This window comes from Myotis lucifugus, unplaced genomic scaffold (genome assembly GCF_000147115.1).
Source record: "Myotis lucifugus unplaced genomic scaffold, Myoluc2.0 scaffold_329, whole genome shotgun sequence".
NCBI classification, from domain to species: domain Eukaryota; kingdom Metazoa; phylum Chordata; class Mammalia; order Chiroptera; family Vespertilionidae; genus Myotis; species Myotis lucifugus.
Genome location: NW_005871377.1, coordinates 323,448 through 349,168, shown reverse-complemented (window position 1 = coordinate 349,168; position 25,721 = coordinate 323,448). Strand labels below are relative to the sequence as shown.

Sequence of the window (25,721 nt, the reverse complement as noted above, 5' to 3'; positions counted from 1 at the left end):
CCTCCCCCGCTGGCAAGTAGACATCCCCCGAGGGCTCCCTGGGCTCCCAGAGGGATTTCTGATTCCCAGCTTAGGCCCAATCCCCCCAGGGAGCGGGCCTAACCCAGCAGGGGGTCTTCCCCCAAGGGGTCCCAGACTGCGAGAGGGCACAGCCCAGCCTGAGGGGACCCCCCCCCCCCCCCAGTGCACAAATTTTTGTGCACCTGGCCTCTAGTATATATATAAAAGGCTAATATGCAAAGTGTCCCCACGGGAGCTCGACTGGGAAACCGGGAATTCTATCACTCACTATGACATGCGCTGACCACCAGGGGGCGGTGCAGAACAAAGGAAGGCCCTGGCTGGCAGCCAGAAGGCCCCAATTGGCCCTTATCGCTGACCAGGCCTAGGGACCCTACCCATATGTGAATTTTTTGAACCGGGCCTCTAGTATACACATAAGACCTTACATAGACATATACCTTAATATAGGCATAAGAGAACTATAGAGTACCGTTTCCTCAAATAGAGAGTATCTTACAAATTGTGTAAAGTAAATAGCTATATGGAGTTTGTTTAGGCATGTTTCAAGTAGATGCGATAATCAGGGAAGCTTTTTCACAGGAAGTTGAAATTTTCCTATTGCATTAATAACTCAGTCTTTAAAATGAATAGAAGCCTCTTCTTTATGTTTATAAATTATTTTAAATGAGTATGTATTCTTTTCCAAATCAATGTGATGACTTATCTTTTGTTTACCTGTCTATATTTTACAGGGCCGAGTAGTGGAGAATATTTCAAAAAGATGTGGGGGCTTTTTACGAAAGTTAAGTCTTCGTGGGTGTCTTGGAGTAGGAGACAATGCATTAAGGTAAGAACATAACTATTGATTAACTGGTCTTCCATAACTGAAGTAAAGAAAGCACCATCTCATCTAGAAAAGGTTAAAATGGTTTTAAGCTTTTTATAAAGAAAGTTACTGCTTTCTTTAAGCTATTCTGAACTCAGAAACACATACATTGCTTATAGCACAAAGATATCCAGTAGTGGGATATAGGGTTTTGAGAATAAAACAAGAACTAGTGCCCCCTCCAAAAAAGCCAAATTCCCCATATCATAAATAGTTGTTTTGAAGCCTTGAGTAAATTTTGGGTTTTTTTGTTTGTTTTCTCAAAGTTAAGGTAATTTTAACCTTGGTTGACAAAAAGATCAATGTTAAAAGTTTGTGGTTGAGCCCAAGCTGGTTTGGCTTAGTGGATAGAATGTCAGCCCTCGGACTGAAGGGTCATGGGGTTCGATTCTGGTCAAGGGCACATACCTTGGTTTAGGATTGATTCCCGGATGGCCCTAGTTGGGGTGCTCATAGGAGACAACCAGTGTGTCTCTTTCATATCAATGTTTCTCTCTCTCTGTGTTTCCCCCTCCCTTCCACTCTTTCTAAGAAATCAATAGAAAAATATCCTCAGGTGAGGTTTAACCCTCTGCACCCGCAAAAAAAGTGTTTATGGTTGAAAATTAATTTATTTGTGATTGTGAACTACTTTTGTACCAATATTCAATATTACCAATAATATATATACGTACATATATATACATATATATACACACACACACATACACACACACACACACACATACACATACACATACACATATATTGTGCCGTGTCAGCACAGCCAAGGGTTCGGCGAGCCTGAGGGGGGCGCGGCGAAGGATGTAGAAAAGACAGAGAATAAGCTGAGTCTAGGTCAGCGGTTCTCAAACTGTGGGTCGTGACCCCTTTGGGGGTCGAACGACCCTTTCACAGGGGTCGCCTAAGACCATCGGAAAACATATATAATTACATATTGTTTTTGTGATTAATCACTATGCTTTAATTATGTTCAACTTGTAACTATGAAAATACATCCTGCATATCAGATATTTACATTACAATTCATAACAGTAGCAAAATTACAGTTATGAAGTAGCAACGAAAATAATTTTATGGTTGGGAGTCACTACAACACAAGGAACTGCATTAAAGGGTCTCGGCATTAGGAAGGTTGAGAACCACTGGTCTAGATCTTCCTGTGCCTGGCTGAGGCCATAGAGAGAGACCCAGACAGCAAGCTGAGCCTTTATTTTATAGCCAGAGGTAAACAAGGTAGTGGTCACCATAGTTACAATGTTCTTGTGAGTTTCACTTGTTTTGGCAGCACTTGCTGCATCTCCCTCAGCCCATTAGCTATCCAGGTAAGATCTAGGGAGCTCATAAGGTCAAGCCTAATTATTCTAAGAGGGCTGTGCCCTCTAAGCTGGGACTTGTTTGTGGCTTTGCCAGTAGGTCAGTCCAAGGCTTAACCCTCTAGCCACTCCCTACAATATGTATCTTTTATTACTTTTTATTTTTTTTAAATATATTTTATTGATTTTTTTTACAGAGAGGAAGGGAGAGGGATAGAGAGTTAGAAACATCGATGAGAGAGAAACATCGATCAGCTACTTCCTGCACACCCCCTACTGGGGATATGCCCACAACCAAGGTACATGCCCTTGACCGGAATCGAACCTGGGACCCTTCAGTTCGCAGGCCGACGCTCTATCCTCTGAGCCAAACCGGTTACGGCTCCTTTATTACTTTTTAAATACCAGAATTGTGCCTGTTTCATTTCAAACCTTTTGTTTTTTTTCCTGTGAAGGACGTTTGCACAAAACTGTAGGAACATTGAAGTACTAAATTTAAATGGGTGTACAAAGACTACAGACGCGTAAGTATTTTGTGTTTTAGAAGGGTAAATCATAGCCATTTGTGTCTTGCCTATAGAGGCTTTAAATGCATGCTACTAAGTACATTTAGCAAATTTCATTTTGGTATTATAAAAGAAAGATATTTTAAAAGGAAAAAGTAACATTAAAGTAGCAATGAAATAAGGCATTTATTTTGGAATCTGGTGCAAATTCTATCTTGATCTTTTAAGTGAAACTTAAAAACAGTAATCATTGAATATGCAATAGGGATAATAATGATATAAATTACTAGGACAACTTATATTTCAAGAAGATACTAGTGGCTGTCATTCAGAAGACATGGTAAACAGATAATTTTATAAAAACATGTAAAATCTTACACCTGGGACTAAACATTGTGATAATCAATATTGAGAGTATTGATTAAATGACTTTGAATGTACTGTGTTTGTATTGGTCATAATATAAAAGAAATAAATTCTGATCCTTCATCCTTGAGAGTTTATCATCACAGACACAATAGACATCAAAGGTAAACATTTTTATAGCTCAAGAATATCTATTGGTAATAACATGTATCAAATAACATTTACATATTAGATAGGGAAGTTGTTGCCTATTGTGAGGTGAAATGAAACCATTGGCGAATTACGTTTTCACAGCAAAGGGCCAGAATTATTCACTGAATTTTCCTGTTCAAAAAGTCCTCATAAAAGAGATATTTTTAGAATTGCTTGAATGAAGGAAAGTGGATGACACTCCAAGCACGGGGGAACATTATTTATTTTATTTCTTTCTTTGAGGTCACAACATTGTTCACTTTTAACATAGAAAGTATTTGAAAGACAAGGACTATGCTTATTAACAGGTATTACTCCTATGGATTGATTTGGAAATCTTTAATAGGAGAGACAATTTACTAACCCCTCCTCCAACCATTACTTTATACCAGTAGCCCAACATTTACTTTAGATAAATTACCTGTTTATTTTTTCCTTTGAATACTTAATGTAATAGAGATTAAGAATTTGACCACTTGAATACTTAATGTAATAGAGATTAAGAATTTGACCACTTGGTATCTAAAAAGTGACATATAATTTACACATTTTTCTAGGAATTTATATACCAAAGATACACTGGCAAAAATCTAATACGATTTATGTACAAAGCTATTCATTTTTACTGTTTGTAATAGCAAATACTGCATTATTTTTTTAATGTTTTTATTTTTAGAGAGAGGAAACGAGAGATAGAAACATCGGTGAGAGAGAAACATTGATTGGCTGCCTCTCACACACTCCCTACTAGGGATCGAACCCGTGACCTCCTGGTTCATAGGTCGACGCTCAATCACTGAGCCACACCAGCTGGGCACTACTGCATTATTCTTAATAGCAAATGACAGAAAACAATCCAAATGTCTATTAGTAGACATCTGGTTAAAAAAAAGGAATGAACCCTAGCCGGTTTGGCTCAATGGATAAAGTGTCGGCCTGGAGACTGAAGAGTCCTGGGTTTGATTCCAGTCAAGGACATGTACCTTGGTTGCAGGTTCCCTGGCCCTGGTTGGGTGCGTGCAGGAGGCAACCAATAGATGTGTCTCTCTCACATCAATGTTTCTCTCTGTCTCTCCCTCGCCCTTCCACTCTCTAAAAATCAATGGGAAAATATCATTGGGTGAGGATTAACAAACAAACAAAAAAACCAGGAATGAGGAGAATCTTTCTATAGTACACTGGAGTGATTGACAGAACATACTGTTAAAAAAGCAAGCTCCAGAAGAATTTGTATAATAAGATACCTTTTGTAGGGCCAGGGGATATAATACAAATATATATTCATACTTATTTTCTAGAAGAAGCAATGGAAAGGTAATCAAAAACTAATAAAAATGGTTACCTATGTGGGAGAGAGAACACCAAGAGACAGGAATGAAAGAGACTTCTGAAGTATCATGTTTTATACTTTAATAGCCATGTAAATGTTCTACATAATTAAAACATGAATTAAGCTAAAATCAAAGCAGTCCCTAACAATCAAAAACAAAACACATGAACCCAGCCATACCAAATTGAAGCTATAACCACCAGAGAGAAATTACTACTTCTGACTTTTGACTTCTTAGAACACATTTTAAGCATATGCCAAAGTAGACAAAATTGAACCCATCAGCCATCTTCAAATTGATAATTGAGAATTTATTACTTAATGGCTAGTCTTGTGTCACCTTACCCCCTCATTTATCTTCTTTTGAAAAACATCTTAGACATTATATTATTTAATCAATAAGTATGCATTTCTAAAAGTTAAAGGCTGGGTCTGTTCTTTCTATTCCTTCTGTGGTCTCCCTGGGGAAAACAACCCTCCCACACATACAGAATTTTCAGATTCGGTCAAAAATTACAACACACAAAGAAGCAGGAAATGATACTAGAAGAAGAGTCAGAAAGAAAAACCAGCCAATAGAAACAGACCCAGAAATGACAGAGATTATAAAATTGAACAATAAAGAGTTTGAAAATAGCAGTTACAAATATGCTAAAAATTTTTAAGGAAAACTTAAAGATAATATAGAGATTAAAAGGATTGGAAAAGATATACTATTACAAACACTAGTCACAGGAACGTTGAAGTGGTTATTAATATCAGCTGATGATGTAAACTTCAGGAAGAAGAGTGGATGCAAAAGATACTAAGTGGTGCCATCATCTTTCAGTAAATGATTAAATTTGTATATCAAAACCAGTAAAATTATAGAACACTTGAGCAACACTATCAGTGAACTTGTCCTTTTTTTTATATATAAATTTTATTGCGCCCCCCCCCCCCCGAACTTGTCCTAATTGACATTTATAGAATGCCATACCAAAAAGCACCAGAATAAGCTTTTCAAGTGCACTTGGAATACTCCATAATACACACCAAGTAATGGGCCATAAAACAAATTTCAATAAATTTAGAAGAATTGAAATCCTATTGAATGTGTTCTATAGCATCAACAATATTTAAGTAGAAATCAACAACACGTCTATAATAATAAAAGTGTAATATGCTAATTAGACTGGATGTCCTTCCGGAAGACCTTCCAGATGAAGCCAGGGCTGCGAGGGAAGCTGGTGCCAGCAGCTGGGGGAAGGAAGGCCTACTCTTGCACGAATTTCGTGCATCGGGCCTCTAGTATCTAAATAATGTAAAAATTAAATACCACCTTCTGAATAACCTATGGATCAAGGAATAAATTACAAAGGAAACTAGAAAATATGTTTTGCTGTGTGATAATGAAGACACAACATTGAGACTTGTAAAATGCACCAAAGGCAGTGAAGTGCTTAGGGAAAAGTGTATAGCTTTAAATACGTATACAGATTTCCCCTGCTATCTGAAAGTGTCCCTAGGAAACCTTTCTTAAGCCAAATTCATATAAAATAATGAAGCTTTGGACACCTTAAGAGATGAACAAAATAAACTGAGACAAAGCACAGATGCTCAGACATAGTTCAAAGCCAGGGTGACTTGCCCTGGCCAGTGTGGCTCAGTTGATTGGAGTGTCCTCCCATACACTGAAAGGTGGCAGTTCAATTCCTGGTCAGGGCACATATCCAGGTCTGGGTTAAATCCCTGTCAGGGTACTTACGGGGAGGCAACCAATCCATGTTTCTCTTTCTCCTTTACTCTCTCTGACATTTAAAAATGTCAGAACAATTCTTGACTTTGGACTATATAACAGTAGGTAACTGATGAGATATACTGTCCTCTAGAAAAAAAGAACAAAAGCCACATGATCATCCAGTGTGATAGGCAGCCTCTAAAAAGGCCCCCAAGTAATTCCTACCTCCCTAGTATTCACACCCTTGTGAAGGTCCCCTGCATGCACTGGACCTAATTAAGGTCTCATTTCTAACAATAGAAAACAGCAAAAGAGATTGGGTGTCACTTTGGAGGTTAGGTTACAAAAAGATTGTGACTTCTGTCTTGCTCTACTTTTTCTCAGGGCTCTGACTTGCGGGGGGAGCAGGGCAAGTTGCCCTGTTTTGAGTAGTTCTGTGGAGAGGCCCTTGCGGCTAAGAAGTGAGGTCTCTGGCCAAGAGCCAGTGAAGACCTAAAGCCTACCAAAACCAAATGAGTGAACCTCCAGTTGGATCTTCCGAGGTCTGCCAAAAGCTGCTTAAATGAGCTTGGAAGGGAATCTGTACTCAGTTAATCTTTGAGATGACTACAACTGTGGCCAATCCCTTGATTACAGTCTTGTGAGAGACCCTGAGTCAGAGGCACCCTGCTAAACTGCCTGTGCAGGTATTCCTGGCCCACAAACTCTGTGAGATAATAAGTGTTTGTTGTTGTAAGCTTCTTACTTTGGGGCAATCTCTTATACAACAATAGATAACTAGTACATCATTAGATAAGAAAGCACATGACAAAATCCAGCATCCATTCATGATAAAAATTTTCAACAAACTAGGAATAGAAGGGCATTCCCTCAATCTGGTCAAAGGTGTCCATGAAAAACTTACTGCTAGCCATCATACTTAATGGTGAAACACTGAATGCTTCACCCTAAGGCAGTGATGGCGAACCTTTTGAGCTCGGCGTGTCAGCATTTTGAAAAACCCTAACTTAACTCTGGTGCCGTGTCACATATAGAAATTTTTTTATATTTGCAACCATAGTAAAACAAAGATTTATATTTTTGATATTTATTTTATATATTTAAATGCCATCTAACAAAGAAAAATCAACCCAAGAAATGAGTTCGCCTGTCACCTCTGACACGTGTGTCATAGGTTCGCCATCACTGCCCTAAGGTCAGAAGCCAGGATGTTAACTCTTGCCATTTCTATTTAACATTCTTTTGGAGATTCTGACCAATGCAGTCCGTTCATTACAGAATTACAAAATAAAAGCCCAATAGAAGATTATATTCCATACCCACTAAAATGGCTATAATAAAAAAGCAGGGGGGGCGGGGACCAATACCAAGTATTTGGCAAAGATGTGGAGAAACGGGCCTTCATAGGTTGCTGGTGTACAGCCGCTTTAGAAAGCAGTTTAGCAACTTCTTAAAAAGTCAAACTTAGTATAGGACCTAGCAATTCTCCTAGGCATCTAGCTAGGCATCTAGCCAGAAGAAATGGAAGTATAGGTCCACACAAAAACCTAAGAAACATATCTGCCAAATAGAATGTATGGTTCTTATTTGATCAAATCAACTTGACAAAAGCATTTATGAGAGAATTGGGGAAAATTAAATATAGTGATATCAGATATTAAGGAATTAAAGCCCTTATCTATTAAAAATATGTCCTGAAATATTTACAGGTGAAATATGTCTGGGATTTGCTTTAAAATACTGGAACAAAAAAAGGAGAGAAATGGGTGAAATAGAAATAGAATATTGATAAATGTAGAAGCATAATGATGGTACATGTGCTTTCTCTGATATTCATTCTTGTGTATATTTGAAATTTTTCATAAATTAAAAAAATTAAACTGAGGCCTTGACCACTGTAAAAAGAGCCTCTAAGAAATTCATAAAGTAGGAAGTAATGTTACATAACTTGTTTCAGCCCAGCACTGGTCCATCCTCTGTATTTCTTGCAAAAATTCAATTATTATATTACTGCCGTGCAAGAGGTTAGCAGAGACAGAGCTTTCAGTCTTCATGTCTCCCCTCTTGCTAGCAGGTAGTAGCTTTCTGATGTTCCTGAATTTGCAAAGTGCATTTATCAGCACATATGCAGTTTGCTTTTAGTAGCTATTAATATTTCCAAATGTGAATAAAGCACCATCTTCCCCTCATGCAAATTCTCATACACATCACAGCCTTTTTTATCCTTTATAAAGGCCACTGGTTTTCTTCCTCAACATGAAAGGTTCCAGGATTGATAGCTGCTTTTATTGGGGGTATGGAAATTTTACAGTTCTTAAGTATGTACATGTATTTAATGAAAATCGTGTATGATATAGTAAGGATGTGTTATTATTTGTTTGTTTATTATTTTCTCTTTTTTCCATTTTTCAGTACATGTACTAGCCTTAGCAAGTTCTGTTCCAAACTCAGGCACCTTGACTTGGCTTCCTGTACATCAATAACAAACATGTCTCTAAAAGCTCTGAGGTAAATTTCTTAAGATAAGATTGTCCAACAATCAGAACAAAAACTTATTTAAAAAAATAATAACTGACATAAAGTTGAAATTGAAGGAAACTGTGTTTTATGGATATGTACAACAGTTCAGAATAGATCTTTTACCATTTGCCCAAATTATAGGACAGGTGAAATGACTAGAGGTAAGTAGGGCTTATTTATACATGAATGATTAGTTGTTTTTATGGAGGCTTCCTCCCCTCTTCCCCAAAAATGACACAGAATGTCACTTAGTGATTAAAGCAGTGCTCTGGAGTTAGGTCATTAATCAGGTACCTTGAACAAATGTAGTCCTTGTGAGTTTTTCCTTGTCATTTCAGGTTTGTTACTAGGATTAAACCGTATTATCATTATTTGATAACATTAAGCCAAACCATATAAAGTTGTCAATATTCCAGCAGCTTTTGTCTTATAAAAATGACAGTTTCATGTGTTTTAACTTAATATATATAAATTGCTTAGCATATAGTAAGCACTTAATAAGTTATTGTTTTAATGGTATTGTATTTTTAAAAAAATACATTACAGAAAATGTATCTTAAAAGGAAGGTGAGATGCCCATTCTCTTTGTAACTTTATTTTTTATCAGCCTTTTATGGTCCTATATATTGGTTACATTTATGAATAATAAGAATTAATCTACTAAAAGATTTAGTTAAGTAGAGTATAAGTAATCTAAAAATGTGGCTCCTAGACCTTCCTTATGAATATTAAGCACATATGTATCTAAGGCTGTTTGCTGTGTAGGATAATAGCATAAAATAATAACATTTAGAGTTTACAAAATATTAACATAAATGATCTCGTTTATTTCAAAACCTTGTGCGGTAGATAACCTTGTGAGGTAGATATAGATAGTGTCTACTTTACAGACAGAAAATCTAAAACTTTTTTGAATACCAGGTAATGTGATTCAACCGTGGCATGTAACTGAATAAGATATTGTTGCTGCCCTTAAGTTTCTCAGAGTCTAGTGGGAGAAAAAACACTAAACATATCATCATGTTACAGTGTGGTAATAGAAGCAATACAGTGCTGTGATAGAAGTACGGTCAGCAGTTAGGGGAAAACATAAACGTGCCTGTGTCTAATCTTGGTTAAAAGAGATTCAGGCAGGCTTCCTGAAGTGACTTGCTTGAAGTCACACTATTAATGTTGAAGAATGGGCTTGAACCAAGATCCCCTGGCTTTATTTTATAAAACAGTTAAATCAATATTTTCCAAAGAATGTCATAGAGCTTGGGATTCTTCCATAGATCATATATGAAATCAAAGTTCAAAGATAAAGCTAGTATTTTATAGAAGCCAGAGATCAAATGCAATATATTTTAAATTCAGCCTATAGAAATAGTACTCTAGATGCTTCCCAGATAAGGAATATTTATAGATCCACTGTAATTTCTTAAGTAAAAGTTTAAATGTCCTCATTAGTACTTTGATAAGTAATAGAATTATTTGATGGAGAATCTGAGTTTGACTCTAAACTTTATTAACTACTTGCTCAACTTGAACAAGTCACTTAATTTTTGTTTCCTATCTAGGGAACTTATAAATGTGTGATAAGTACAAAAAGAATATAACTTGAAAAGTATAAACTTCCGTTAAAATCTAATATATCTGGAAATAATACTGTGCTTGGTGTTTGTTAGCTAAGCTGGATTTGAGCTAGCCCTCCTAGTGATAGAGTTCCATACGAACACCACAGACATCGATAAACCCACTTTTGCGATTATGAGATTGCCGGTGTTCTAAATCTATGTTAAGTAAATATGTATATTCTTGGAAGATCATGGGGCTTATCCATTTCCCAACTAAAGGGCCAATAAAATGAGACTTTTGGTGCCTTTGGAATTGGATTTAGTCATATGTTTGTTTCATTTTCTTTTAACCAAGTGAGGGATGTCCACTGTTGGAGCAATTGAACATTTCCTGGTGTGACCAAGTAACCAAGGATGGCATCCAAGCACTAGTGAGAGGCTGTGGGGGTCTCAAAGCCTTATTCTTAAAAGGCTGCACACAGGTAATACTCTATGTAGTGCTTGTGAATGATAGAGAAACTTAAAGAATATGTAATTACAGTTTTGTGTTACTGACCAAAGACATATTTACCAAAAATTACTGTTTTCCTTAGAGTAAAAAAAAAGAGAGAGAGAAAAGAAGAAGAAGGAACATCTGACCAAAGATAAATTTTTGTTTTGAGGGGAGGCAGACTGGGGAGACAAAAATCATACTGAGAAAGCACCATAGGCAGGAAGGATTTCATGCAATTTAATCTGAAAAGAAAACTTGCGTATTGTTACTGCCTGAGACCTTGAACTAAATAGGCAAGGAAGACCATCTTGACAATTTTCACTAGTTTTTAAACCACCAGAAGCTTTTCTTAAATGTACCAAGTATACAGCAACCTACATTTTATAGTGTTGATGCTTATTTCCTGCCAGTCACATTACAAATTCAACATATTTTGTCATTACTGGAAGGCATTGGCATGGGAATAATCAAGAGTGGGTTTAGAAGTGACTGACTCTCATTACCTTATTTTTTTAATGATTACTCAAACCATTCCTTGAATTCCATTTAAAATGCCCTCATTTTTTTTCACCACGATGGGAGATGTTCCATTGTTTGAAACAGAGCTTTGGAAGTATGACTACCTTCAAACAACAGCTTGCGCTTCTGGTTATTTACGGAATCCTAAAAAATATTGATTGGAATGCATCATTACAATCAATTACTTGCCATCTGTTCTCAGCACTGTACTCATAGCACTCATCTTTCAGCAGCAGATAAACTGTGGATTCCTTTCTTAGCTCCTGCTCCCAAAAATACAGGGATTGTAGAAATGTGAAAATTCTTTTAGGTTCATAAATGCTCAGCAAAATGCTGTAAACCATATTTATCAGAAGAAAAACCCACAAACATGAGGCAATGTTTATTTTTTTCTTGATTTCATGATAATAAGAATTCTATATGATAAGAACTGATAAAAAAATAAAATGTACTGATCATATAAATTACATCTTTATGTGACCATGGTTCATTGTTCCTTTGAACAGTGGAACTTGGTTGGCTATATTTAAAATATATTGATGAATGTGTACTCTCTTAAACTTTTATCCTTTGAATTATTTTTTCTCTCTTTTTAATCTTTCTAGCTAGAAGATGAAGCTCTCAAGTACATAGGTGCACACTGTCCTGAGCTGGTGACTTTGAACTTGCAGACCTGCTTGGTAAGCTGTCCTTCCTACAGCTCTTCTGTATTACTAATTGACTTCTGTGTTATTACTGTAATAGTTTCAGTCATCAAGGCCAGTAGTTTTTCCACTTTAACCCAGGGGACACAGTAGTCAGATGATTCTTTACTTGCTTAACGATAGTCCAGGGCCTTTTTAAAAATATATTTTTTTAATATGTTTTTATTGATTTTAGAGGGAGAGGGAGAGAGAGACATAGAAATATCGATGCGAAATATCGATTGATTGCCCCCTATTGGGGATCGAACTTTCAGCCTGGGCATGTGCCCTGACTGGGAAAGTGTTCCAGTACCCTCTTGGTTCATGGGTCGACGCTCCACCACTGAGCCACATTGGCTGGGCTCTCCCAGGGGCTTTGACATGGATAAATGGGTAGTTTATTCAGAATTCCAAATTCTAAATAGGCTAACCTATAACTTCCTCCCTTTCTTTTCTATATAAGACTACTCTACTATATAGAATGAAATCATTCACAAGCTTCAGTATTTAAAATATTTTTGATAAGTTCATCGCAGTCCCATTGATTAAGATCTATCAGTAAGTCAGATCTATTGGGAACCACTGATCTAAACAGATGGCAAGCAAAATGTGCCCTTTAAATTATACTCGAATAGTATTTGCAGTTCACATATGTTTCTTTAGACCAGCCGTGGGCAAACTACGGCCCGCGGGCCGGATCCAGCCCGTTTGAAATGAATAAAACTAAAAAAAAAAAAAAAAAGACCGTACCCTTTTATGTAATGATGTTTACTTTGAATTTATATTAGTTCACACAAACACTCCATCCATGCTTTTGTTCCGGCCCTCCGGTCCAGTTTAAGAACCCATTGTGGCCCTCGAGTCAAAAAGTTTGCCCACCCCTGCTTTAGACTATCAACTTTTTTGTTTCTATCCCAAAATCCTCAATTTTACTTGAAGAATTTGCTGAAACTTCCGTATCCTGGAACATTGGCAATGCACCTTTAGCTTTTCTCTCTTGCCTTGGAAAGTACATGTGTGTGTTGCTTTGGAATGAGAGCCTCTCTTAGCAATGAAAAAAAGTTGATGAGGGTTTTCCTTGTTTTTACTAGACCTTTTGATTATTATACTCTCCCCTTCTTGTTTAATCACCTAAAACTTGAGAGCATAGTGGCTGCTTAGTTTAAAGATGATATTTTAGTTTAAAACTGTCACATTTTGTACAATTTCAGCAACTTGCCCTTCAGCCCTTAGGGGTGGTGCTTCTGCTTAGGAGGCTTCTGCTTAAGAGGCTTCTGGGGACTGAGGTAAAGAAATGACATTCTTTTCCATTCTGACCACCCCTTCCTTTTAATTCGATTGCCATAGCTGCTCATTACCAGATTTGCCTAATTTTATTCATGAAACTGACCTGAGAGAAAGAGCTTATCTAACTATGGTAAACATGAAACCATCATCTTAAAATGATAGGAAAAAACTGTTCTTGAGCGTCTTCAGATTTTTATATGCATATACACGCATACATTCTGTATATATTTGTATATATATGTTGCATATACATTTGTACATACACATATACCATACCTACCATTTACCATTGTAGTTTCATTTCCTTTACCCTTCCAGCAGGCAAAAAACACAGTTGAGAAGCATAAAGAACCAGTTCTATCATGTATTTATTTTACTGTTTCCCTTCCCCCATATATTAGGACATGAGTTACTCCTTCATCATTCCTTCCATGTGATGCTTTAATATTCATGAGACTTCATGTTCCTGCCCAAATTGAAGTGACAAAAGTACATTCTTTTTTTTTTTTCTTTTTTTAATATATTTTATTGATTTTTTTACAGAGAGGAAGGGAGAGAGACAGAGAGTCAGAAACATCGATGAGAGAGAAACATTGATCAGCCGCCTCCTGCACATCTCCCACTGGGGATGTGCCCGCAACCCAGGCACACGCCCCCGACCGGAATCGAACCCGGGACCCCTCAGTCCGCAAGCCGACACTCTATCCACTGAGCCAAACCGGTTTCGGCCAAAAGTACATTCTTGATCCATTCTCTTTTTCTTGACTAATTTAAAAACATAGAATTTTAGTAAATTTTACTTTCTAAAATGCAAAGTAATGGTAATATGACTTACTTTTCTCCTCTCCTTCCTCTGTAATTTCTTAAAGACTTCAAAACATTAAAAACAATTTATAAACTAATGTCACCTCGATAAATTCAATTAAAAAAATATATTAAAAAGGCTTGGCCAGCATGGCTCAGTGGTTGAGCATGGACCTATGAACTAAGAACCACTCTGGCTGGGCATGATTTTTTTTAAATAATTCTTTTTTGTTAAGTATTACATATGTCCCCTTTTCTCCAGCCCGACTCTGCCCCCTGCCCCAGGCCCTCATTGCCTCATTATCTGTGTCCATGGGCCATGCAGATACAAGGTCCTTGGTTGATTACCTCCCACCCACCTACCCTCCCCCACATTCCCTCGGAGATTCCAAACTCGGTTCCCTGCTTCCGTGTAACATCTGGTTTTTTTTTTCTTTTTAATATATTTTTGTTGATTTCAGAGAGAGAAAGGGAGAGGCAGAGAGGGATAGAGACATCAATGATGAGAGAGAGTCATCCATTGGCTGCCTCCTACACTCCCCTTACCAGGGACTGAGCCCACGACCCCGGCATGTACCTGACCAGGAATCAACCCACAACCTCCTGGGTCAGAGGTCAACACTCAACCACTGAGCAACACCGGCCGGACACATCTTTGTTCTTTTTAATTTTAAAATAATTTGAAACCTACAAAATTATATTTGAGCTAGACACAACTGTTTCCATAAATTAGAATATTCTTTATTAGAAAACAAAAATATAGAAATAAATGAATCTGTGGTTGATATGAGACTGCAGTTGTCATCCACGGGTGGTTTTGTTTTTTAAAATAAGTTTTTAGTAATTTAGTATCAATTTTGAACTTGTTAGTATGTTTAAACTATTAAAATACTGCCGTTTTTATTGGTTTTCTAGGTTTTAAAACCATTTAATTGAATGTACACCATGACACTCCCCATGCTGTTCCCAACTGATTAGATTAAAAGAATCCCTTTATAGCTTCTTGCCCCCGAAATGAGCACAGATTCTCTTGCAAACTAAATCAAAAGAAACTGGGAGGTTCTTTTTGGTACTTCTTTTCACAGGAGACATTTTTCCTTTTCTGCAAAGTTACTAATATCTATGGGGATTTTTTGCTCTTGTTTTTTTAGCAAATCACAGATGAAGGTCTCATTACTATATGTAGAGGGTGCCATAAGTTACAGTCCCTCTGTGCCTCCGGCTGCTCCAACATCACGGATGCCATCCTGAATGCTCTGGGTCAGAACTGCCCACGGCTTAGGTAAAATTTCTTCTCTTTTTTAAAATGCATTGGGTTTTAGAGAGAGAAAAAAACCCACAGATTTGTGTTCCACTTATTTATGCATTTATTGATTGATTCTTTATTTTCATTTTTATTTTTTTATCCTCATCCAAGGATATGTTTATTGATTTTAGAGAGGAAGATAGAGAGAAACATCGATGTGAGAGAGAAACTTCGATTGGTTACCTCCTATACACACAAAACCGGGGATGAAACCCGCAATCTAGGTGTCTACCCTGACCAGGAATCCATCCTGCAAACTTTTGGTATACGGGACGACGCTCCAACCAAGTGAGCCACCCATACACGGCCATTGGTTCATTCTTGTATGTGCCCGGACTGGGGATCAAACCTGAAACCTTGGCATAGCGGGATGACACCTTAACCAATTGAGCTACCCAGCCAGGGCAACATTTCTTGTTTAGCTTAAAAATATTGGGAAGAGAACAGAGGACTACTTCACTTGGAACCTTGAAATTTTTAAGGTAGACACCACAGGGCCACTACCCTTTTAGATGCCCTCTTGCTTTATACTTTATTGGATTTACATGTAATTGGCCTGAACCAGCGGATAATAGTCTCCATTTTTTACTTCTTGCTAGCCATACTAGAAAAAAAATCACTTTGTTTTATTACTTGAGAAAAGAAATTACGAGGCATTTTCTCTTACTAATGCTTTCATATGTAAGATGGTCCCCTGCTTACAATGGTTCAACTTACGATTTTTTTTAAATATATTTTTATTGATTTTTTACAGAGAGGAAGGGAGAGGTATAGAGAGTTAGAAACATCAGTGAGAGAGAAACATTGATCAGCTGCCTCCTGCACACCCCCCACCGGGGACGTGCCCGCAACCAAGGTACATGCCCTTGACCAGAATCGAACCTGGGACCCTTCAGTCCGCAGGCCGACGCTCTATCCACTGAGCCAAACCAGCCAGGGCCATCTTATGATTCTTTGACTTTATGATGGTGGAAGGTGATACACATAATAAATTACATGAGATAGTCAACATTTTATAAAATAAGCTTGTGTTAGATGATTTTGCCCAACTGGAGGCTAATGTAAGTGTTCTGAGCACATGTAATGTAGGCTTGGCTAAAATTATGATGTTTGGGAGGTTAGGGGTATTAAATGCACTTTTGACTTAACAATATTGTCTACTTTTGAGGGGTTTGTCTGGACATAACCCCATCACAAAGCAAGGAGTATCTGTAATTCCTTTCTGAAGAAAGTTTTTTGAAGGCCTGTCCTGTGGTCATTTATGTTGTAATAATGATGCTAGGTACATAGCAGAAAGTATTTAAAAAGAAAAAACAGCCCTATAGGAGAACCTCCTTTATGCTTATTAATGGTATTTTGGAGCAAGCCTTATTTTTTCATGGCTCCACCTCTTTGGCTAAATATTTATTAAGAATGCTGTATTGACATGCACATGGTATCAAACCCATGTTGATTCTGTAAGAGCACACAACACACTGTTTTAATCTCCATATACCATTTAAAAAAAATAAAACATTGTATTTATATATTAGACATATTAGCCATTGTTGTAAGTGATTCACAAATATTAATTTACTTAATCATCAAACACCATATAAGCCCTGTTATTATCTCCATATTATAGATGAAGAAAACTGAAGCCCAGAGAGGTCAAGTAACCTGTTCAAGGTCTCACAGCTAGAGTAAGTGCAGGAGCAAGGATTCAAACCCAGGCAGTCTGGCTCCAGAAACCACTTGTTTGACATAGAATAATCATTTATTAAACTTTTTTTGTAATCATCTGGCCATGGGCCTGACTGTAATTAGTGAAAGAAAATCTAGCTACAGTATCAAAATTCCTTAATAGATCATAGACTTGTTTGTCAAAATAAGTAATATCAGAAGCCTAGAGTAGAATTCTATTCAGGAGCTAAGGAGGTAGCCAAACTCCTGTCTAAAAATATTACCCACTAGAGGTCCGGTGCATGAAATTCGTGCACTGGGCAGGCGGGGCAGGGGGGTGTCCCTCAGCCCAGCCTGTGCCCTCTCGTAGTCCAGGACTCCTCGGGGGATGTCCGACTACCAGCTTAGGCCCGGGATCCCTCTTGCAGTTTGTGACCCCTTGCTCCTTACCACCCACCTGCTCGCTGCTCCTTACTACTCCATTTGCTGCTCCTTAGGACTGCCGTGGAGGTGGGAGAGGCTCCCGCCACTGCCACTGCACTCGCCAGCCTTGAGCCCGGCTTCTGGCTGAGTGGTGCTCCCCCTATGGGAGTGCACTGACCACCCGGGGGCAGCTCCTGTGTTGAGAGTCTGCCCCCTGGTGATCAGTGCACATCATAGCGACCTGTCATTCCGCCATTCGGTCGATTTGTATATTAGGGTTTTATTATATAGGATTCCCTTTTTAAAAAAAATTATTGATTTTAGAGAGGAAGAGAGAGGGAGAGAGAGATAGAAACATCAATGATGAGAGAGAATCATTGATCAGCTGCCTCCTGCACGCCCCTCACTGGGGATCGAGCCCACAACCCGGGCATGTGCCTTTGACCGGAATTGAACCTGGGACCCTTCAGTCCACAGGCTGATGCTCTATCCACTGAGCCAAATCAGCTGGGGCTTACCTGGTCCCTTTTTGTTTTAAAGAGAGGGGCCTTCAGCTTCCTCCTCTTTCGTGTTTTATCTTATTGTTAGAACAGAAAGGCTCTCAGATGTGATACTTCAATCAGTTCATGTTGTTCCATTAGACACAGCATTCACTTCTCTTTTCTTATCTTTTTTATTTTTGTTTTTTTATATTTTTATTGATTTCAGAAAGGAAGGGAGAGGGAATCATTGATCGGCTGCCTCCTGTACATCTCCTATTGGAGATCGAGTCGCAACTGGGCATATGCCCTGACCTGGAAGCGAACCTTGACCTCCTGCTTTATAGGCCGACACTCAATCACATAGCCACACTGGCCAAGCTAATTTATCTTTATTGTTGAAAGTATTACATATTGCCCCCTTTTTCCCCCCATTGATTCCCTCCACCCCCTCTAGAGATTGTCACTTGATAATGATTTCTTATACTTCTGTAAGTAATTTGTAAGCAAACATAAATATTCTATGGTACCATAGTGCAGATGCCACCAAACTTTTCACAGAAAAGCTATGTTTGACTTCTCAGTCCTGTGGTTGGTATTTAGGTTGTTGTGTAGCAGTTCCTGAATAGGTCAGTGGCTGCCAGCTCAGCTCCCCTCTCCACTGGCCTCCCTGGGAACATGTGGGAGGAGCCAGGAAACATAAGGTTATTTTTTCATAAGTATGGAATTTCATGTTTGGGATAGGCCTGTAATTAACCAGTCCTTTTATAACATTTTAAAAATCTATCTAAATCTGAGTGGGCCTACATGTAAAATAGGAAAAGAGAATAATTTTCTTTAGCAACAGATTAACAGAGTACCATGTCCATTTCCCTTGTTTTCTAGAAGCAGGCTGTCCTCTGGGTGCAAGCAATATGCCATCAAAAGCCTTTTCATTTATTTTATTTTATTATTATTATTATTATTATTATTTTGCTTGTTCGTTGCTTTTCTTCTTTTTTAAAATAATGCTTTATTGTTGAAAGTATTATATATGTCCCCTCTTTCCCCCCATTAACCCCCTTCAGCCTGCCCTCCCCCCTCCCCCCCAGCCTTCAGCACTCTATTGTCTGTGGAGAAGTCTTTTAAATGCATTTTGGCATTAACTACAAGCTTCTCTTACATTCTTCTGATTGCATAAGTCTGCAGTGTTGTATTTACAGGACCACTTTATGATGACTTCATGAATATGATTAGCAAGATCTCTATACAGACTTGCTTAGCTATTAATGTCATTATATTATGTAGTCCTTAGGGACTAGGAGGTTGTTTTCTTAAATTCTTGCTGTTTTAATAAACGTGGTTTTCAGGGACCAAGGACTTTACTTTCACTTTGGTTTTTTTAACAGAATATTAGAAGTGGCAAGGTGTTCTCAATTAACGGATGTAGGCTTTACCACTCTGGCCAGGGTGAGTATTTTCTCCAGGTTCTATGTAAGTTTTGTTTGGGATTTTTATTTTGGAAGAATGAGCAAGGATGGAGATGTGGAATGGCATTAGAACTAAGGGTGTGTGGGGTGTGGGGGAACTTCCCTGTGGCTGATGTTCCAGAGCGTTCTCATGCCACAGCTACTAGCTTGTATAATTATAGTATTTAAAATTATAACTGTCTTTGACCAATGTATGGAACAAGGGGAAGGACCTTTGCTTTCAGGCAGATTGATATTGAACACCACTTAGTTTTCTGGCCTTAAAGTTTCCCCATATTTTAAATATTTGTATTGTAATGTTTGGTTTTGTGTTTTATAGAATTGCCATGAGCTTGAAAAGATGGACCTGGAAGAGTGTGTTCAAGTAAGATTGTGGATTTTTACTCAGAAGTACAATATAATAGAAACTTATGTAACATGCACACGAGAACATTGGCTTCCCTCCCCTGTGTAACGCAGTGTCTGGCAGCACTGCTGGCTCTCCACTGCTGACTCTCCAGGCACACCTAGCAGAGGACTCATGGTATCTGTGTTCAGGGGAAAATGTATGTCATCAGTAAGGTTGCCATTGGAAAGGAAGAAAGCCCATTCAAGCCATAAGATATTTCCTTAGACCTACAGGGTTTTGATATTAGTAAATAATTAAAGCCCCATCACACTGATAAATAGCCCTGCCCTTTTTAGCTTAACTGGACGCTGGACCCCTTAGCCCTAGAGACCTGAGTCTGTATGGAGCCCTGTCCTTCAGGCAGGTAACCAGATACTTCCTTAATAGCAATATCTTTTCTTACCAATTTTAAGAGCTTTGAGATTAGTTGATTGAGGAGAAACTTTGATGGGAGACTCCTAAAAAGAAGATAGAATAATGAATTTTATTAATGGTCAAAATAAAGAAGATACTTGGGTCTATTGAGGTCAATTTTTTCTAAATTACTTGTTATCCGACACTACTTAGCAGCTATTACTTCTTAAACTGAAATTTGTTTCTGTCCGCTTATCTCTTATACATGCTTAGTGTCCTTTCCAGTATTAGTCCTTCTGAGTGATGTGCACACACCTGTCTGCTCCAGTCCCCACCCCCTGACATTCTGTATTAGAATAATATAATACCTCAGATTTGGAAGAATTTGAAAAGAAGCACTGATTTACTTTTTGTCCTAAGATAATTATAAAAGACTGTTTTTCCTTTTAGGAGTTTTTCCTTCCTTAATGTTAGTAGGTAACCCAGATTCCAGCAGCCCCTTTGTGCCACCTTTGGGAAGATAACTGGCACCCAAAAAGATAACATTAATCTTTTTTCATGGAGCAGTATCTTCCTTGTTGTTTTCTGTGATGGTTTTAAGGAGGTAGAACAAAGTATAGTGGGTAGAAGTTATGAGGAGACAGATTTTCATTCATTTAAAAAACAAAACAGTTTTCAACCAATCTGCTCAAAGATGAAGACTAGAGAATACTAGATATGTTCAAGCCTAGTTTCTCAAAGAATGATTCAGGTATCCATTGGGATATCAACCTCAAGATTTTGTTATTTGAGAATTGATATCAGGATATCAGTCTAGATTACAAGTATAGTCAAGAGTGAGGTACGGGCCATGAGTTTTTTTTTCTTGGAATTATACCTAAAATAAGCTTATGTGTTTCTTTCAGATAACAGATAGCACCTTAATCCAACTTTCTATACACTGTCCTCGACTTCAAGTATTGGTGAGTGTGACTCTGAAAATTTTATGTTTACCAGATTTAAATACTGATTTTAGAGAGAGAGGAAGCGGGGGGAGAGACAAAGGTAGATTGGTTGCTTCCTGTCACACTCCGTCTGGGGACTGAACCTGCAAACAGCATGTGCCCTGACGAGGAATCGAACTGGCCACTTTTCCGTGCATGGGATGACGCTCAACCAACTGAGCCACACCAGCCAGGGCTATTTATTATATTTACATTTAATCAAAGCCCAGCTCTTACTTTCCTCTTGGTTACTGGCTACCATTTTGGGAAAGCATATTTCTCCAAATTGTCAACTTACAGAGGACCAAGAGAGGAATTAAGAAATGTTAAATGTTTTCTTTATCAATACTTGGAAATTGAAAACTGACGTGGAAAGTATGAGTTCTCCCTCCCACTTGAACTCCAACCTGAATGGTGTTAAAATTTCCAGAGGTCCTGGGAGTTGATGGCCAGAAATACAGTTTGCTTCACCTTCAGACCAAAACAGAAGCAATCAAGGCTTTTACTAGGGAGAATTCTCTGTTACTGTTCCTTGTAACACTATGGGAAAGAAAGCATTCTGGTTAACCATTCTTTTTTTAAAATATATTTTTTTGTTACTGATTTCAGAGAGGAACGGAGAGGGAGAGAAAGATTGAAATATCACTGATGGAGAGAGAATCATTGATCAGCTATCTCCTGCACACCCCACACGGGATTTGAGCCCACAACCCAGGCATGTGCCCCAATTGGGAATCGAACTGTGACCTCCTGGTTCATAGGTCAACGCTTAACCACTGAGTCATGCCAGCCGGGCATGGTTAATCATTCTGTATCTAGGTTCATTTTTGGTGTATTTGGTGGCACCTTGCTATCCAAATTGGGTCAAGGGTTCTGAGTTTCACGTGTAGGAACCAGGAACTTAAGGAAAATTGATACAGTGAAGAGATTTATATAAAGAGATAACTATATCTGACAGCTATCAGAATCAAGTTCATTTAATTAACTTGGCATCCCCCTGTACCAGGTAATCAATATGTAGTCCAAATTCTAGGAATTTTTGTTCAGGAAAAGCTTGAGCCCCACTTGTCCCTGTAAAGAAGAAAAGTGTTCATTTGTGTGTATGGGGCGGGGGGGGGGGGGGGCAAATAGGTAGCATTTTATTTTGTTTATGAACTATTTCATAGTCATTACATAAATTCACAAAGTATATTTAGAATCAGAAAGAGAAATGTCTATCATTGATTGTCAAAAGCAGTACCCCAGCAACTCTAATTTGCTTTCTTAATTTGCCACATGGATCTAGTGATGGTTCCTTATGCATCAACATCAAACTAGAAAGGTTTCTCTGATGGTACACAGGCCTCTTGCTGGAAGAATGCCATAAGATATGTCAGTGTCCTCCCTTGCTCTCTTTGGCTGCAGAGTCTGTCTCACTGTGAGCTGATCACAGACGATGGAATTCGTCACCTGGGGAATGGGGCCTGCGCTCATGACCAGCTGGAAGTGATTGAACTGGACAACTGCCCACTAATCACAGACGCATCCCTGGAGCACTTGAAGAGCTGTCACAGCCTTGAGCGGATAGAACTCTATGACTGCCAGCAAATCTCACGGGCTGGAATCAAGAGACTCAGGGTAAAGATGGCTGCCTCACCCTCCAGCTCTAGTGTTCTCACCACCCTTTCTTTTTCTTTTTTTTAGGTTTAGATTCCTTTGATTTTTAAATTTACTTAGACATTTAGCAAAGATGGGAGAAATGGAAAGCAAACGTACAGGAAGATAGTTTCAGGTGGAAATGTAGTAGGAAAATACCCACTGAGGGAAGAAAAGTAGGTCTCCTCTCAGCAGTTTCTCCAGTAATGTCCAGAGTTTAATAACATGCCTGGAGTCAGACGCATATGCCACATTTTGGTTCTAAAGGAAAGAAAGGAATAACAAAGAAAATATTTAATTAAATAGGATTTAAATTTTTAATTTATATTTTCTTTCATATCAACCCCTCTTGCTGGGATTTTTATTTATTTATTTCAAAATATGCTCATATTGATTTTTAGAGAGAGGGGAAGGGAGAGGGAAAGATCGAAGAGAGAGAAATATCATTGATCGGCTGCCTCCTATACTCCCCCACTGGGGATCTAGCCCTCAACCTGGCATGTGCCCCGACCAGAAATTGACCTTTTTGGTTTATAGGTCCGTGTTCAACCACTGAACCACACCAGCGAGGTGGGATTTTTTTTTTTAAGACAACAAATGGATCAAGTAATTTTTTCCCTTTTTTTGTTTGCGCAACCCCCCCCACCCCCACCCCCCCCACCCCCCGCCCTGTAGTAGAGAGACCCATGCATAGCCAAATGACTGGAAGACAGGTTGCCAGCAAGGAGGTTATAAAAGGCTGAACGGATCTATATATTAGATTATTCTGCTCAAAAGACATTTATTGGAACTTCTGCTTCACACCTGCTGTAGGAAAGGCACTGTGCTTGTTATCCCTTATAGCCAACCTCTAAAAACTCCATGTTGACCATATGGCACCTGAGCACATAAAGGAACACCAACCTCATCTTGATTTTCTCTTGGCCTCAGCTCCTCCTCTCCCTTCAGCCCTAGAGGACTGAGAGCATAGCTGCAGTGGGGAGTCCTTGCAGCCGTATTTCTTCTACACCAAAGAGGAGAGCCACAGGTTATCAGAAGAAAGACTGTCCACAGTGACTTGGGAAAAAAATCTTAAGCTTATTTCAACTATGGAAATATAGTTTATTTCAACTATGAGAATCAAACTAGAAATCCCTTTGGGAACAGGTTAAGAAATGAATATGAAGTTTTTCCCCACTTGTATTATTATGGAAGCAGGGACCAAGGTTATGTGAGCTGATTTAGTCATTTAGAGTAACGTGGGATGGTACAGAGTAGAACCCAGGCCTCTCCAACATCTAGTTGCTGGTGGTCGGCCTCTGCCCTGCTTTCATGGCCACTCAGTGTTTGTTCTGAAAAGCAACATTGCTCTTTCTGTTTAAGCCCTCTCTCTCAGTAATGTTTCTGTCTTGTTTCAGACCCATTTACCCAATATTAAAGTCCACGCCTACTTCGCACCTGTCACTCCACCCCCATCAGTCGGGGGCAGCAGACAGCGCTTCTGCAGATGCTGCATCATCCTATGACAGTGGAGGTGGCAGCCGTGGCGAACTGAGTATTTAATGACACTTCTAGAGTTACCGCGGAGTCTCCAGTGGAAGCGACCCAGTGTTTCTGGGCAAGGGTTACAACGTGAGGCAGCGTCCAGATTCCCAGAGCCACACGTACATATACATACCCATCCACTCTAGCTCTGTGACGGGGGACTGAAGATTGTGCTGGCTTTATCAAGTGGATTGATAAAACTTAGCCATTCCTGTTGGACGTTCCCAGAAGAAAATCATAGGCAAGGTAGGGGGAAGGGGTTGTTCCAGCAAACCCAGTGTTAACTGCTACTACGGTTTCTTTATTTTATTAAGGGGTTTATTTGGTGATATTGGAACAGCAACTGCAGTCCTCCAGGGTCAAGGAAAGCATAGAGAAAAACAATATACGTTGTATCCAGGGACCAGAAAGAAAATTTCTTTGCATCCTATAAATGGTAGCCATCCATTGTGAGATGACTATACAGCTTCTGTGCTTCCTCGTTCCCATGCCAACATGCTGAGCATGCTCACAAAGAAGGCTCCTCCATTCCGCCTCCTGTTTAGTATTTGGCCCAGTGGTTTCCTAAATGGTCACATTGAAATTACTGTGGTCCAAATGTGATTACTTATTCACTCAAATTGTCACTGTCTGTAGCACACTGTGCACCTGTTGTCCTTTGTTGCTCCCTCCTGCATTCTTGCCCAGTCTGTCACCTGTTCATAGTCTGCTTACTCACACTCAATTGTTACTCTCTTGCTGTTGTTGTGTTTACAGTTTGCATTTTGGATGATTAGTTGGGGTTACCAAACATTTTTAAAAGAGACATTATCAATAAATATTTTTTTAATTCTAAATTTTACCATTAGGGGCCCCTGCCTGAATCTTTGCCAGTCTGAAGGGAAACAATTATAAAAGCAAGAAAAGTTATGAGAAGAAATTAAGCTAAAACTATTTTGATGATAGTAAACTTTGCTTTTTGGTTTCTGTTACATCTTGTGATACATGATAATATGCATGATATGCCCAATACTCCCTGCACATTTTTCCTTCCATCAGGCTCTGCTAATTTAATGAGGTGAACAAAACGCATTATTAGTAAAGAGTGGGATGGCAAATCCCAAAACTGAGCCTGGACACCCCCCACCCACACTCAGGCACGTTGTATGTTCACTGAAATCTAGGTGTGATCAGTGACATCTCTGATTTGTGTCTTTGGGGTTGTTTTATTTTAGCAGAAATGCTACTAGAGGCACTGTGCCATCTAGCTAATCAGTGTCTCTCCCCCACCCCTATTTCAGCCTGTCAGGGACCCTGTAAAAGCTGGTCAACTGTATG

At 38.8% G+C, this 25,721-nt stretch overlaps 1 protein-coding gene across 4 annotated transcripts in view; it reads left to right on the top strand.

Annotated features, from left to right (window-relative positions):
* FBXL20 (F-box and leucine rich repeat protein 20) overlaps nt 1-25,374 on the top strand; it is a 63,101-nt gene extending 37,727 nt beyond the window's left edge. For 2 of the 4 annotated variants that reach the window (XM_006100772.3, XM_006100773.3), the window contains exons 5-15: nt 756-850; nt 2,661-2,729; nt 8,732-8,827; nt 10,751-10,877; nt 12,013-12,087; nt 15,333-15,463; nt 19,440-19,500; nt 19,840-19,884; nt 21,168-21,224; nt 22,650-22,862; nt 24,278-25,374. In XM_006100772.3, coding sequence (XP_006100834.1) covers nt 756-850; nt 2,661-2,729; nt 8,732-8,827; nt 10,751-10,877; nt 12,013-12,087; nt 15,333-15,463; nt 19,440-19,500; nt 19,840-19,884; nt 21,168-21,224; nt 22,650-22,862; nt 24,278-24,385 — 1,077 coding nt within the window. In that variant the 3' untranslated portion in view covers nt 24,386-25,374. The remainder of the gene's footprint in view (nt 1-755; nt 851-2,660; nt 2,730-8,731; nt 8,828-10,750; nt 10,878-12,012; nt 12,088-15,332; nt 15,464-19,439; nt 19,501-19,839; nt 19,885-21,167; nt 21,225-22,649; nt 22,863-24,277) is intronic. The other 2 variants (XM_023764340.1, XM_023764341.1) reach the window with 2 other exon arrangements.
* Nucleotides 25,375-25,721: the final 347 nt, after the last annotated feature.